Raw genomic sequence first — 17063 nt, forward strand, 5'->3', positions numbered from 1 at the left:
GATATTAATTCGCTTCACAAGTTTTGAATTGCTTGAACAATGCACAAAGAAAATGCGATTTGAAATGCAGCAGAATCCTTAAACCAATACGAATGTAAAGTGCATAATTTAATTAAAAAACATCCCACTCATATTTGCAAGCAGTGTTCCTACTTGAAAATAATTCCAGCTGAGCGAATTACGAGCCAATTACGATCAAAAATTGTCGTTTTATCGTAATTAAGTTGTCGTTTAGTCGAACTAGATTGGTATTGTGTACATCTACGTGTTTTTTGTGACGTGATTTTAGGTAAAGTTCTCAAGAACTGCTTGTATTTCAATTAGGAAAAGTAGAAAACTTACAGAACGACTTTCTAATCTCTTTTTTGTTCTTTTGTTAACATAACAAGTTAATGGCAATTAACGAAGTACCAATTGTAAGAAAATAATTGTTTCTATATCCCATCCCTTACACAGTTTTGTAATTTTCTAATTTTTAGATTTTAAAAAGAAAAAAAATTAAATATTATTCATTTCACCAACTGTTTTGTTACCAATTTTAAATTTTATGAATCCAAAATTAAATTAAAGTCAAAATTTATATTTAGATAATTTGTAATGGAAAATTTTGTTGTGATATACCATTAAAATATTAATGTCATTGTATAAGGCCATACAAAACTTAAAAAACGGGCGTTTATTTTGTAAATTACGACACATTAATAACGTAAGGTATCGCGTATACTATTACACAATAATCACTAATTGATCGCATATCAATCCCGCGTGTATAAAACAACACGCTCTATGACGTCATCTACATACCTTTATGACGACTCTTCTATATAATACAGGGTTATTTAATTTTACAATGATTATTCAATACAACGGTAAACGTAATTCGGCGCAACAAAAATTTTAAAGTAACAAAATCATAAAAAAAAAATATTTTTTAAAAATAATGAATAAAGTACGATTCTGATAAAAATATTAAGTAACTAATACCACTAATATAGTTAGCAACATATTTTGAATGATTTAAAAAAATATATTTACAAAAAGGTACCATATTTAAGCGCTTAATTATAAAAAAATCATTACCAAATTTAAAAAAATTATATTATTTTTTTAAGTTACTGATTAACATAAACCATATGTTTAATTAACTTTGGATTAAAAAGTAAGAAAAAATTCAAACAAAATATATAAAACTACTAAATAAAAATATTTAATAACATAACTACCCCTTTCACTTATTTTGACACATAACATAATAACACTAATAATATTTGTACCTAATATTAAAATTTAAAACAAAAAAAAATAAGAAAAAATAAAATTAAAAACTGGGTTAATAAATATGTACAAAAAGCCAATTAAGAAAGAAAAAAATTATAAAAAAAAACATTGTATATACAAAAAATAAACACTCAAATAGTAAGCACTATAGTTTAGTGATAAATGATATTACATGTATAAAACATGCAGTAACCTATATATATATGAAATAGAACAACAAATATATTAATCATTAAGCAACGCGTCAGAGCTCTTCATAATACGCTTACCCCATTTAAAACAAATGTTATTCAAAAAAAAAAAAAGTATATATTTAAAAATATAAGATATAGTAACCCAAAACTAAGTTGGATTTAAATTGATTTAAATCGTGGTCTATATTTACTAGTATTTGTAGGTTAGTCTTTCGTTCGAGCGAGCTGTGTTGATAATATCGTTTAACTCCATTTCCTCGCGATATTTTGCATCTTCGTAAACTGCCAACTTTTTGACCATTTTAATGTAGGCGTAATTTGCGGAAAGGCACATCAAAAATTGTTTCTAGAAAAAAAAAAATAACAACTTGAAAATGTCGTCACACTTAAAATTGCCGTGACGTCATCAATCGGTCATAGCCAATAAAAAATGTGACTAAAAATAAAATAATTGACCTTAATCAAGTGACCTTATATAACAGCTGTAAAATAATAGACGAAAAAATTAAGTCAAATTTTTGATTGAATTGAAGTTATTTTTTTACCAACAAAAAATTCATTACAAAGTTGAAAAAATGTTGTGATTAAAATGGTCATTTAAAATAAGTGAATTAATTATATCTTTACATAAAAACCCACTATAATAAAAGATAGGCCTAAGCTACCACGCATAATATTGCGCCAATTGAGTAATGTTTGATTTAACAACCCAAATATTTAGTTTGGGTATCACTCCTTTATTAAAACAAACTTTGACAACCATTTTACCTTCCCAACAAAAGATGGTTTATAAGTGTAGCTTAACAACGGCGCTAAATTGAAAAAGTATGACGTAGCAAGGTCTGCCAAGTAAACGTATTAAATAGATTGACCCTTGGTCATAGCGCATACCGATGTATAGAGCGAATATGTTGCATTTTGATTTATTTATTAACTATCAACGCCCTAGGCTTACTGTGGTGCGTTAAAATCAACAAATTTGCCTTTAAAAATAAACGATTTTTTAAACCAAATTTTAAAATTTTTCAAGTGTGTTTTTCCTCTTCATAAATTTTTTGTAAAAATTAAAAATTTTTTTTTTTAAATTAAATTTTTGTAGGCGTGTTTTTGTTTAAGTTGCATTATTTTTTAAAGTGACAAAGTTTTAATTAAATTTCTCAGTGAGCCGAATAAATCAACTTGATTATTCCCTCTTAAGTTAATTTACTGAAAGCATATTTACTGAACACATAATTGAGAATTTTTTTTTTAAAACATAAAAAAGTATTCAAAAGAAATTATTTAATAGAAAAAAAAAGTTAAAAATTATAAAGTTTTAAATTACCTGGCTTAAAAGAACTATAGCAGCACCGGCAAATGCGATTATAAAAAGTTGAAAACTGAGCATAAACTGAAACAGAAAAATTAATTATTAATACACTTATAGGGTCACAAAAGTGGTACAAATTAACCAAGTTTTAAAACCTAATTTATTTTCTATTCCAACCATATAAGTTTTTTATTTAAAATAAAAAAAACCCACATATCAGTAGTTTATAAAATTTTATATAATAAACTAACTTTTGGTGATTCACAAAATAATTCTAAATCATCACCACATATTTGAGCTGTACTGTTTGACACTAAACCTACAAAAAAAATAATATGAGCGTTTAAAATACAAAAAATTTGATGTTAACTATATATATATTGCTCTGCAATTAATTGATAAATTACATATTATATGCAAAAAGATGGTAGTCAATTATTTCTATATTTAAAAATAAAACCCATAAAGTATTAATTATTTTACAAATGAAAGAGTATGTAGTACACACCTTATTGTGGCATCTAAAGCCAGTATTTAAACTTTATTTTTAGGTATTATTATCTATTATGCAGGTGCACAAATGCACTTAAAAATAATAAATTAAACCAAAAGTATATAGAAAATAAATTTCCAATAAATGTAATAGTAAAACAACTATAAAACAAAATTAATAAAATACTAAAAAATTACAATGGTCCCTTAAAAATTTTTCACAACACCAAAAATTAATAACGTGAAGTTTTTTAAATAATTTAAATTTACCGAGTTGTCCGAAGTGAAGACAAGAATCAGGACCCTCGTTATTTTTACACTGATTCGTAGCCATCATGAAAAAATATAACGGCAACACTGAAAAGCAAGTTAACACGAGCCAGGACACTGAGACCAAGTAAGTAATTACTGTGTACTAAAAAAAAAAATTTTAAATATTTTTTAAATCCAAAACAGTACATACCTTATTTATACATTAAAAAATTTAAATTTTCAAATTTTAAATATTTTTTTTGCAATGTAAACTAAAGTCTTTTTTAAGTTTATTGATTTTTTTTTATCGATAAATATCTGGCCTTTTTATTTTACTTTGTAGATAAAAATCATTAACATAACTTACAAAAATTCCCATGCAAACTCCGTAGCAAGAAGTTTTACAAGAATCTTCATAATCTGACTTTACTGTCCTTGTTACAAATACTCCGTCGATAAATAATACTAGTGACAACACAAGCATAAAAGCAGCTATTCCATACATTGCATACTTTAAAGCTTCAAATCTAAAAAATTTAATTTTTTTTCCAATATTTTGTAAAAAAATTTTAAAACATTTTTTTTAAAACCAAGATTTTTTTGACAATTTTTTTAATTAAAAAATTTCTTACACTTGGTCAGCTTTTGTGCTTGGCCAGTTCTCTATTGAATTGTTAAATAATATGGCACTGTTTGTAAGAGCTTCGTGGCCGGTGCCACAAAATAAAGCCGTGCCAGCCCAACACATTACTGTGGCAATTAAAGTCGCCCATGGGACAAGACTTAAACATCGTAGACAAGAATCGAAGCAACCTAAAACATTTTGATTGTCATAATAACTTTAATTTTAGATAATTGTAAACCCAGGAATTGGGTTTTAAAGTAATTTAACTTAAAGACATCTCAACCCAATTAGAATTCATTTTTAAACAACCTAGTTTCACCATCTTCTTGTTTGTTTATTATAATAAAAATACCCCCAGGCTGTTAAATTGTAATAGGGTAAAGTTGATCAGTTATTATAGATATACATGTATGTATCTAATTTTTTTAACTAGCAACACAAAAATTAATTCAAATTTCAGTAACCAAATAAAAAAAAATTAACAACTTACCCATAGTTTTGTAAAATTTTAACCTATTTGATATATTTTCCTGGTCAGTTGGTAGTAATAGGTATTCTTTAATAAATCTTAATTTAAAATTAAATTTTCTACAAATAAAAATAATTATTTTAAACAAAAAGTCCTTATTAGCTACCATAACTATTATAACATTAAAAGGTTTTTCAAGTTTAAAACTTTAAATACCACAGTGTAAACGTTAGAATTGTTCAACAAATAGCCAAACATAGCTACCAGCAGACCCAGCTACCAAAAGTCAACTCATAAAATTGATATTTTAATTATTAATCTCTTTTTAATTTGACACTTTGTTTGAACAAAAAGTCATTATACATCTCATATTTACACAATCATAATGTAAAGTGAAATGTTTATCACATTTTATTACCGAACTAATTTAACTTGGCCTATTGACAATTTGATAAAATCTTAACTCTACTGTTATTGCTAAAATATCCAAATGCGAAATGCTGTTAAGAACTGTTCGCTGTAGTTATCGATTAATCGGAAAAAAGTTTGTCCATCAATGCTGTTCACTAGCGCCCACTAACGGTTGACAATAACGCAGGCCGATAAATTTTAAACATGAAAAGCGAAAACAAAATATTAGTTTGTCATGTTATTTGTCTAGTTGTTTAAACAACTATTAATGAAAAAAAGGTATACACACAACGCTGTATTATTAATGTATTTTTGAAAACTTTATTTTATAATATGACCTTGCAATTTAGAAAATCTGTTGTTTTAAAAGCAAAATCAGGTGATTTTTTTTATAACAAGTATTTACCAAAAGTTTGTTTGGTAAAAAATAAGTGAATTTCACGAAACCTTAAGTAGGGAGCACATTTAACATAACCAATGCAATTAACTTAAGTAAGTTTACGTAATGTAAATAAATATCGCGTGTTGTCAATTTTATCAAATGTTGACTTTACAAAACAAGATAAAATAAAACTGTAATGGTAAGGTTTAATTTGCTGAGTGGAAACACAGTTATATAAAAACATGATAACAGATTAATTAAACCAACTATTTCTTTGAGTCTCAAGAACGTCAAAACATTTTAGTTAGAATTAAATTTGCTCATATAAGCAGTGCCTTTTCTACACAAAGTTTTTTTAGGCATTCAATTGTATATTGAGGTTTTTTATATTAATTTAAAGCTTGTAGATATGATTTATTAAATTATATAATTATAGTCAGTTTAAACGAGTCGATATGAAGTTAATACATCAGTTGCAATTTTTAATTTTTTTAATATTCCTCAAAACATCTTATCATGGTAAGTTTAAAGTTTGTATTTTTTTCTGTAATGCAACCCTTTTGCTAAGTTGTTTTAAACAAATTTAAATAAAATATTTTGTATTTGACAAACTTTTTCTAGCAAGCGCGACTGAAATAGGTTTTTCAAATCAAGATAACAAATCGCATTTTGCTGCGCTTTGTGTGGCAACAAATTCAAAACAAATTACTTCTTTGGATAAGGGGTCATTGCAGACATTGTTATTAGGTCTTAAATTTAGAACTAACTGCTATACGAAAAACTGCCATCAGGTAGGATAACGTTATGTTGTTTACATATGTCAAATTTACTTATTATTGTGAACGTATTACGTGAATTTTAAAACGTTTTATTATTAGCTTTTTGTCATTTAAAACTATTAATTTTTCTTAATAAAATTTCCTATTTAAAGTTTAAATAATATTATACAGTAAGTGATTTTAAGCAAATATTGAATATATTTTTATCTTTTTACGCTATTTATATTTTTTTATTAATTAGTTTGTTATAATAAAACAAATATTAAACCGAATTGCATCATTGGCAATCTTCTGTTTGTTATATCTTAGTGTTTGTCAATTGAAAAAATTTGGAAAAATTCGTCAGAAAAAAACAGCTTGAAAAAAAGTGAACTTGGAATTGTATTACAACTTTTACATAAGGCTTTACAAGTTCAAGACTGTGCTAAACACGGTAAATATAAATACACTGCTTTATGTAAACCTTTTGAGAAACGTGTTTATAAATGTCTAACGTTTTTAGACACAAAAACTCATCAGAAGATTGAAAGAAATGACGTAATCAAAATAATCAAAGATGTAAATGAAATAATAAAACCACATATCTCACAAAATAAGGTAACCTTTTAAACTAAATGTAGGCAAGCTTGTTATAAACATCTCGTTATGTCAACGCAATGAAATGTATGTATATAGTTATATTGATATAGATAACTTAAATTGTGTTTACACACATTACGTAATTATAAGTTACAAGACTTCTAATTACCTGAACTATTATATATTCTTATATATACAACATAGACCAACACTAGATATTATTATACAATTTCTGCTAACGTTTTTTTCTGATGGGGCAGGTTAAATTATCTTAGTTTTTAAATTTTATTAAATATACAAAAAAAAATTTATTTAATGTAAATTACTAATAACCATCCAAACTATAAAGTTATCTTTTAAATATTTAAAAAAATTAAAAACACAAATTTCACTCATTTATGTACATTTATCTACATATTTAATTAAAAAAAAGCTATCAACAAATAGTGGGAGTTGACGTTATATCATTTGCCACATTAGTTTCTTCAACCACATTTTCTGGAATGCTTTTTTTACTAACATTGTCTGTTTCTGAAATTTTGCCATTGTCTTCTTCTTTATGAATAGATATTGAAACCTTTTCCAAAGTTGCTGTTTTTATAGGAGTTTTATTTAATTCAACTTCCTTAAAATCTGGTTGCCTTTCTTCTACATTTTCGGTCAAATCGACGTCTTCAAAAACCGGTTCCTTGTTTTCGGCATTTGTTTCATTTAAATCAATGTCTACAAAAACTGGTGGCATATCCCCCGCGTTAGTTTTGCTTATATTACCATCGTCAAGAGCTGCCGATGCATTTAGGGTGTCGTTTATTGAAGAAAGCTGTTCCTGGCTAGCATTTGTTTTATTGTTGTTGACAGAATACACTGTGCTTCCCTCCCTTCTGTCAGCTGATGTGCTGGAATACTTCGAGCTTACGAATCTAGATCTAAATACTTTGTTATCAGCGCACCAAGGAAACAACATTGTGTTCCAGTTGTCGTAGCATCCTACAGTTGCTAACATATTGACTGCCAAGTTAAAACTGTACGGTAATGTCGTATTAGTAGTGTCTTCACGATGAAGTACAGTAACTAGCACAACAGTTATAATGTCGGACAACAAACACATAAGGGAGAGTATCAGCGCGCGTTTTACTCGTGAATAAATCTTTTTGTAAGTACGGCTTGGCCCTGATTTTGCACTAAAACCTCGAATAGATGTTCGGTTAATCAAAGGATTAATAAACAACCACAGTAACGTTAGTTGTAGCATTGCGCATGCAATCACCAACGACCCTACAAGGACTTGAAACAGCCTTGTTACGTCAGAAAGGATATAACAACCACCAGGTACGAGATAAATGTACCGCGGTACAGCCAGCAGTAATATTAACAAAGTTATAAAATACACAAACCAAAAAACAACAACTACATAGCTCAATACATGTGTCAGTTTGCTGTTCAGTTGCTTTAAGGAAGGGTTTATGTAGAAAACTCTTTGTCTTGCCCACAAAAACAAATACACCAAACCAGTTCCCATAACCAAGGTAATTTCTCGAACTTTTGGAAAGTGGTTACAGACTGTTTCTAAATATGGCGATGTAGTGTTGGTTATACTATTCCAATAGGCCATATCTTCTATGCTTAGCATGCCGATTTTAACAAGATCGTATAGCAACGAAAACACAGCAACTAGAATGCATATAGTTTTGGTTACTGTTGCAAATCTTCTTTCAGTTTTGTATCTATGCCTGTTAGTTGATCCCAAGTTTTGCCTTTTTTTGATCTGAAAATAAATCAGTGCAAACAGAACATAGAAGGAAACTGCGGCCAGAAGTGAAGTAAATATAATGTCCACGTACCATCTCTCTAAACTGTGAAATCGTTGCTGACCTTCTTTCATTTCGTTTGACGATTCACTGATATTCATTTTAAATTTATTCACAGTTTACTACTTCTACAAAATAAACAATTTACCATTATGTTTTTAATCAAAAATTTCGTTCTGTAAAAACTAATATTAAAAACCTGCATACTTAAAAAGCATATGTCATTTCTAATGGTCAATTTGTTTTTTAAAATTTTAAGTTTTTGATGTAACAAAATATGCCCAGTATGAATAACAAAGTAGACCTACTTAAATACTGAGACAAGCGACTTGCTGACTGGGCTGTGTACATCCTGATATTATGTTATGAAACAATTAAACTATTATTGATAATAGCCCTTAATTTTCAACCTCAAATGAAAGATAATTTTGCCATTTAAAATGAATCAGAAAATATTTGCTTAACATATTTCTCCATCCGAAACATATTTTAAAATGTCGCGAAGGCTTTAATTGTCAGGCATTTCTTAACTAAAGAGCACAATTACCAGCCTATGACAATTTAAATCCAGGTTTTAAGATTGTTTTCTATTAATTATTTTACAAACGATTTCGATCATAACTGGCTATAACTACACCTTATTAGATAAATTATATTAATAGTACTATTAAAATAATTCCTAATTCGTACTGTTAATTAAACAATTGGTTTATTAATGTGACTAAGTCAAAATCTTAAAAGCTGATCTACTTGTGATGAAACTAGATCTGAATCATTTACAGAACGATTCGCAATCTATTTCCCGATTTAATTCAGCGTCATATGTTGACAGGATATCGGCCCTATGCTACGTAATTTAAAACTTATATTTGTAAACCAAATGGCCAGCACAATTTTTTTTTTACGTTTGTGTTTTATTTTTACATTATACCCCGCATAAAAGTGCAATATTGCTCTCAATTACGCTTGAAAAATATACTAAAAATTTGCGCTAAAACAGTATAGAAAATTTATAGAAACTTTACAATCCACGTATGTAAACGTTTTTATGAAATAACTTTCAAAAATTTGGAAATAAAAAAAACAATTGTCATTCCTTTATTTATGCTATGCTAAGCCTGGGTAAATAATTCAATGAGTTATCAAGTCGGGCAAGTTTGTAACAGGGGGATTACCCTGCGGTGAAATAGGTTTTAAATCGTTCAAAGTCGTGCTTTTGTTTTCGGCAGGGTTAAGTAATTGTGACACCGGCTCGTCAGAGTCAGATTTTCCTATAATCTCATTCAACGAACTTTGCTCCTCCTGTGATTTAAACATATCGCCAGTAGTTGAATCCAAGACCTCGCTCGAAGAAGCGATCTTTTTTATTGTAAATATCTCGCTTCTGTGCTTCCGTTCTGTATGTTGAGTAGAACTGTTTCCCGACGGAGTGAGGTATCCAGAGCTTACGTATTGCGTCTGGAACTTGCTGCTTCCCGCACACCATGGGAACAACATCGTCCTCCAGTCGTCATAGCAACCAATAATCGCAAACAAGTTGATTATTAGGTTGAAGCTGTACGGAAGGGTCGAGCTGTTTGTTTGTTGGCGAAAAGCTGAGACTATTACAGCAGCCACAATGTCAGATATTAAACAAATAAGCGACAGTAGCATTGCACGTTTAACTCTCGTGTAAATCTTTGTATAGGATTTGCTAGGTCCGGTTTTGGAGTTAAATCCACGAATAGAAGTATGATTTAGCAATGGGTTGACAAACAGCCATAGAAGTGTAACTTGCAATAAAGCACATGCGATTACCCACGAGATAACGATGAAACGGTAAAGTTGTATGACTCTGAAATTAACAAAACAACCTCCTGGAGTTAAATATTGGTATCTTGTAACAATTGCGATCACCAAGACTAATGGAATAAAATAGATGAACCAAAAACCCACAACAATGTAGCTTAATATCTTGACTGGTTTGCTGTTCAGTCGTTTCAACGAAGGATTAATATAAAACACTCGCTGCCTTGCCCATAAAAACAAGTACACCAACCCAGTTCCTACCACCAATGTTATCTCTCTAAATTTGGCGAAGTGGTTGCAAAAGTTGTGCAATTCAGGTGAGGTAAAGTTACTGCGGAAAGCTTTATCTTCTACATACAGAGTGCCAATTTTCGCTAAATCATAAACCAATGAAAATATGGCTACAAGAATGCATAAAACTTTAGTGATCGTGGAAAACTTTTGCTCTTTTTTGTATCTATGCTGCGGTCTGTCGGCTTTGTTTTGATTTCTTCGTACTTGATAGTAAATAAGTCCTGTCGCTACGTGTAATGATATTGCAGCAAGTATAGAAGTGAATGTGACGTCAATATACCACCTTGTTACGCTGTGGTGTCTTGGCGGGAAAGTAAAAGTTGCATTTTCTCTCGAGGAATTAGTAAAGTTCATTTCTAATGATATATTATAAAGTAAACTACACTGTAAAAACACAAAAAATAGTTCAGTAATTTTACCTTGTTCCTGTAACGGAAAAAAAAAATGTATTGTAAACAATTCTATAGTAATTCGTAAGCCTCACGTTGACTTCAACTACATTTTATATCTTGTCTTCAATTATGATTAACATTGACGACATTTGAGCAGATTTTTTAAAGTTTTTTTTTACGAGAAACGATAATAAAGTCGCAAATCGGATTATTATTACCGCTTAATCTTAGCACGCCTTCTTAAAATCGCAATTTATCCTTAGCTACATTTATTGAAACAGTAAACAGTAGGCAGTCGTTGAATAAAACATTTGATTGATAGGGTTTTTATAAACAATTTATAACTGATATACACACGTAACGTCCGGGTATCGAACGATTACACAACCTTGTTTAACACTGCATTTAAATACAGTTTTATCAGTTAACATAGCTGTTTACATACTTATAACCGGTAGTCAACAGCATTTCCTGGTTTTGGGTTCGTTATCTAATTTAGTTTTTTTACAAAGCGGGTTTTTGCGGTTGATTTTTATTTTTTTTAAATATGTAACCTACGCATGGCCTTCTTTTGTTTATACTATGCCTTTCAATAACAGCGAACTACCGTAGTAAAAAGTTAAAACAATAACATTGATATTTTAGTATCACAAAATATTTCTAAAGCAAAAGTCGCTAGGACGTAAATTTTATACCACTTTTTTTGAATGAATTTCTTTTGGCTCCATCAGTAATACGACGATTAATGAGCCTAAATCTTTTTCTACTAAACCACGTTCTGCACATAAAACTGATCGGTTCGTGGAATTCCTTTTGTTGACATGCACGAAATAGTTACTATTGACTATCTTGCTTCCTGAACTGATAAAATTGTCACCAAAATACCTATAAATTGCGTTTTTTTCTGTCTACGGTGTGTCGTCTGTAAGTTACCGTCTGATATTTAGACACTTGTAATTATTCACTTAAATTAAACAACAACGGCTTAAGACCAGTAAACAGACATACCATAAGGATGTAGTGTCTTTAATTGGTCAGGTACAAGTCTTGTTTTGGGCAAAAGCGACGCCGTAAATCACTTGACGTTAATAGTCTTAAATATCGGATATTACCAGCAAAAATTCAGCAACTGTGAAGTGTCGCCTCTTCGTTTACTCATTTCTAAATCGGTAAAGTTCCTATAGTAACGCAAGCTACTTAAAAACGAAACAGTTACAAAAATTCAAATTAAACTTGACATTTTAAATTTATATTAAAATTTATTCTTTGTCAAATATAAATTTACAAACTTTATATTGCCTGAAATTGTATTGCAAATCAACATAACGTTAACGCATACTATTGCTTGATTGATGAGTTAATAATGATTAATTTGGAAAATATATTTCTTCCACTTACCTATTCTTAAATAATCTTGTTTATGTTATATTATTTAATAGCCTGATTGACACTTAATTTGTCATACACAAGAACTAGCTGTAATGACATATTTCGCACGATCGGGTCGATGTAATTGTCATCGTTACAATTCTTATTCACATAACAGTACAACATAATATTAAACAATTATGTGAAACGTAAATAATTCGTATTCGTGAGCGACTAATTGTGTCTTAGTATGACAAAAAATCCCAACGAATGCGTAAGCCAGTAGACTTACGTACATAAAAGTAACATTAATCTTAATCTAAGGTGTTAAAGTTGTGATTTTTATATATACCAAACGCCTATTACTTAACAATATTTAAAAATTAGGTTAAAAATATAGAAATATAAATGTTATTTTTATAACATATGTTTACTGAAAAATATGTATAGTCTATCCTAGCATACCATGAATTAAAATGTAAGGCGCTTCTAATTAAGAACCTATAAATAATTTATAATTATTTGTTTACAGGTCGTTAAGGCAATTATATAACGGCGAGACATTAAAATATTTTTAGACCTCTGTGATTACATAGAATTTTATTAATATATAAATAACAACACACTACTTTAAATAGAGTTATGCCTAGTTTTTAAAATCTTGCATATTTTTTTAATTAAGACACCTTTTATATGCACTTAACAAATATTTCGTTCCTTACAGATTTTCGATATCTTAACTTTGTCACCAACTCGAAATAATGACAACTTAGACGATGTTATTTCCTATTTCTTACTTTCATTATTTAATGGACGACAACTTTTATTGGATGATGGATACGGTATAATGATTAATGTTGTTTTTATTTGTTTTTAATTTGGTTTGTAATATGAAAAATATTAAAAAACTATTTTTTCAAAGATAATAGAAGGTTTAAGAGAGAGTCTGGGGAAGTAATTAATCAAAATGTAGTAAGTGTTTTTTTATTGTAACTTTTTTTTTAACCTGTCTAAATCTTTTTGTTTTTAATACCGACAGTAAATGTAATTGCATATATACAACCCAATGATTTTTTAATAAAGTTTTTGTTTAAGGAAAATAATACAACTTTGCCTAGCCTTGGAGATATCACTACCGGACCAAGCCTTGAAGATGAATACACTACAGCCATGAGTAAATAGCACTAAATCAAAATCCGACATAAACAAATTGAAATTCAGAAAAAATTTAAATTGAGATATGAAATATTATTTAACAAACAAATACTTACAATTTTCAAAATTTGTTTTTTGTTTAGAATATGGTTATGGCACAGCATCGGTTGCTATTATAAGTGGTTTAGCATTTTCTGGAATTGTATTTTTTCCAACAATGAATACAAGATGGTTTAAACAGGTGATGCAGTTTTTTATCGCGCTAGGTGTGGGTACGATGTCAGGTGATGCTATTCTTCACATTATACCAGAGGTAACGAAGAGATTCAATACAAACTGTTACAAATAATTTTCAATAAATTTAACAACTACCCCTGTATTCAAATGCTAACGTACTTTTTGTTCCAATTAAGTTGGTTTTTAATGCATTAACCAGCATTACTAAATACAAATATTATTATTTAACATTGGAATTGTAGGTAAATGCTTTATACAAAATAGGCTCAACTTATTTGTATAGAGGTATAAAGGGGTATTAATTAGTATATTGCACTTGACCAATGTATTTAAAGGTAACTGGGTTACATGGTCATGATGAACACGATGGCGAAGAAGAAGAAGATAGCTTTATTTGGAAATTACTGGCAGTACTTGGTGGAATTTGGTTTTTGTTTCTGTTCGAAAATGCGTTGAAGTTAGTGGCGATCAGACAAAAGGTAAAATTGAATAAAACAAAAAAATTGTTAAAGAATCTGTTTAAAAAAATAAAAAATGTCATTTAAAAAAATAATAGACAAATGTAATGTAAAACAAATTTTTTATTATTAACATATATGCGTTTAAGTTTGAAGCAAACTTAATACGAATTAAGTAAGTTTGAACTTAACCCAGTTAAATTTATTCGTATTACAGCAGAAGCAGGATAATGAAGAAACAAACCACGTTGCAGAATCAACACAAAATGATCAAACAGTTACCAAATTCACTTGTGCTGAATCACATGAAGCAATGGAGTTAAAAAGTGTTACTAGCTCGATTGCCAGTGTAAGGAAATTTCAAATAAAAACTAAAAAAAAATTATTTAAAAAATTAATTTTTGTTTCTTAAGATATCTAATAAAAGTAAAAAAGAAGAAGAAAAAGATAACAAGGAAGGTCACGTGACCACTTTTTGCTTTGGTAGGAAAACTAAGTAATTTTAAATTAAAAAAAAACATCTATTTAACAAAAGCTACACATATTGCACTTAGTTGTAAACCATAGCTGATGTGCATAGATAAAACACATTAAATTTCAGCAAAAAAATAACCAAGTAGAATTTTTTTCTTCTAGGAATGACTCCGGTTGGTTTGATGATATTTATCGGCGACTTGCTCCATAATTTCGGTGATGGAATAGCGATCGGGGCAGCATTCAGTGTCTCATGGACTCAAGGAGTAGGGACCTCAATCGCAATATTTTGCCACGAGTTACCACACGAATTTGGTACATTTACCAAGTTTCTATATAGGTTTAAAATTTAGAAAAACACTTATGTTTTATATTACCTTGAGCTATAAAAATATATTTTATATTTTATTGAAAAAAAATATGCTTGTTTAAGCTATATGTAAACACCTGGCACAAACTCAAATACTGTGACTGGTACAGCTTTAACCATAAACCTTAAGGCTTGCAATAAGATGTTTAAACACAACTACCACTTTAGAATAGCTCTACCAAACACAGTGTTTAATATTAAGAAAACAACTAAAATATAACTTATTTTTGAAGGTGATTTTGCTATTTATCTAAACAATGGTTTGAGCAGATGCAGAGCACTGTTGATGAACTTTTTGGCCGCTTGTTGTGCATTTTTCGGTCTCTACGTCGGCCTTGCTTTATCAGAAAACGAGGAAATACGGCAATGGTTGCTAGCAGTAGTTGCCGGAATGTTTCTATACATTTCTCTTGTCAATGTAGTAAGTAACTAAGTGTTTTTAAAATAAAATAACGTTTTATGTATGGTTGTGTACAAGAAATTTCAAAAGTTATTTATTTGTTTTATATTTAGTTACATGAAATGATAGCTGAAGAAACAGACAGACCATTTCTTCAGTTTATACTTCAAAATATCGGTTTGATTTTGGGTTGGGCTATTTTGTTTGTGATAGCTTTTTACGAAGAAGATATAACTGAAAGCTTGGGCTAGATTACTATAACATATATTTAAACAAATAAAATAAAACATATATTTAAACAAATAAAACCCAATTTTATTTGTAAATAATTTCGTTTTTATGTTAAAAAATGTATTTTTATCATTAATAGATAGGAAAACATATTTAACGTTCTTAATTTATAAGAGCAGTATCTTGAAAAAATCGTAACTTTTACACTAACACTAAAAACCTAATAAAATGCGAACAATTAATTTATTTTTAACTATACAAAAAAAAACTTTACAAAAATAGACATAAACACCACAGCAAAAGGTCATTATATTATAATACAAAAATACATCTGTGTTTAACTATATTGGAGACATTTCAATAACATGAGTAGAGTTATGAGATGAATTTCCAAGTTTAAGACTCTTTTTGGCTTTAACAGTTCCTGTTATTGCAAAAACATTTGTTTTTTTCTCTGCCAACTTTCCTAATGACGTCACACTTGAGTCTCTTATTGCGTATGATTCACGTGATCTTTTTCCCCGCATGCAACATGGAAATAAAATAACTTTCCAGTCGTCATAGCAACATACAAGAGCTAGCATGTTAATTGTTAGATTTAAGTTATAGGCGAAAGTGATGTTAGTAGTAAACTTCTGATATGTGGCAGTTATAATAAGTGTGGTTGAAAGGTCAGATAAGGAGCATATAATTGAAATCGTCATAGCCTTCTTGACTCGCGCATAAATTCTTCTTGGCGTTCGATTTAGTTCTGAGTTTAAACCACGAAAATGCCTTCGATTTAGTAAGGGCTTCACAAAAAGCCATACCAACGTTATCTGTAGAAATAAGCACGCTACAAACCAGACAACAATTAGTCCCAAGTACACGTACAGTACATGTTTCTTAACATAACATCCTCCAGGCGACTGAAAATGGAATTCTGTAACCACTAGGATCAGAACAGAAATAGTAGAAAATAATACGAACCAAAAAATTACAATAATATAGCTCAACATTTGCACGGTTTTGCTGTTTAGACGTTTTAGAGAAGGGTTAATGTAGAAAACTCGCTGCCTAGCCCATAAAAACAGGTACACTAATCCAGTTGTAACAACCAATGTCACATCTCTGATATGCGGATAGTATTGACAAACTGTGTTACCAAATGCTGTTGGTCCGTTGCTGCGGTGAGCATAGTCTTCAATGTAGAGTCCGAAACTTTTTTGGCAGCTGTATATTAGCGAAAATATAGCCACCAGAAAACGAATGACTTTTGCAAAATTAGCTAGCTTTATTTCCCTGCTGAATCTGATATTGATATTTGCCTGTTTCTGTT

At 29.4% G+C, this 17063-nt stretch overlaps 2 protein-coding genes across 2 annotated transcripts; one reads left to right on the plus strand and one right to left on the minus strand.

Moving 5' to 3' along the window:
* Positions 1-1288: 1288 nt before the first annotated feature.
* LOC145755503 (neuronal membrane glycoprotein M6-a-like) lies at positions 1289-4775 on the minus strand. Its single transcript, XM_082571745.1, has 7 exons — positions 4641-4775; positions 4158-4338; positions 3893-4052; positions 3544-3688; positions 3033-3100; positions 2797-2862; positions 1289-1818 (listed from the first exon to the last, which is right to left on the minus strand). Exons 1-7 carry the CDS (start codon positions 4642-4644, stop codon positions 1663-1665), a joined length of 780 nt encoding a protein of 259 aa, XP_082427871.1. The 5' UTR covers positions 4645-4775; the 3' UTR covers positions 1289-1662.
* Positions 4776-13726: 8951 nt separating this feature from the next.
* LOC145764070 (zinc transporter ZIP12-like) lies at positions 13727-15765 on the plus strand. The gene is made up of 6 exons (XM_082575641.1): positions 13727-13888; positions 14148-14291; positions 14488-14617; positions 14907-15059; positions 15348-15535; positions 15628-15765. The coding sequence occupies exons 1-6, from the start codon at positions 13793-13795 to the stop codon at positions 15763-15765; spliced, it is 849 nt and encodes a 282-aa protein (XP_082431767.1). The 5' UTR covers positions 13727-13792.
* Positions 15766-17063: the final 1298 nt, after the last annotated feature.

The sequence above is a fragment of the Corella eumyota genome, chromosome 1, assembly GCF_963082875.1.
Source record: "Corella eumyota chromosome 1, kaCorEumy4.1, whole genome shotgun sequence".
In the NCBI taxonomy this organism is placed as follows: Eukaryota; Metazoa; Chordata; class Ascidiacea; order Phlebobranchia; family Corellidae; genus Corella; species Corella eumyota.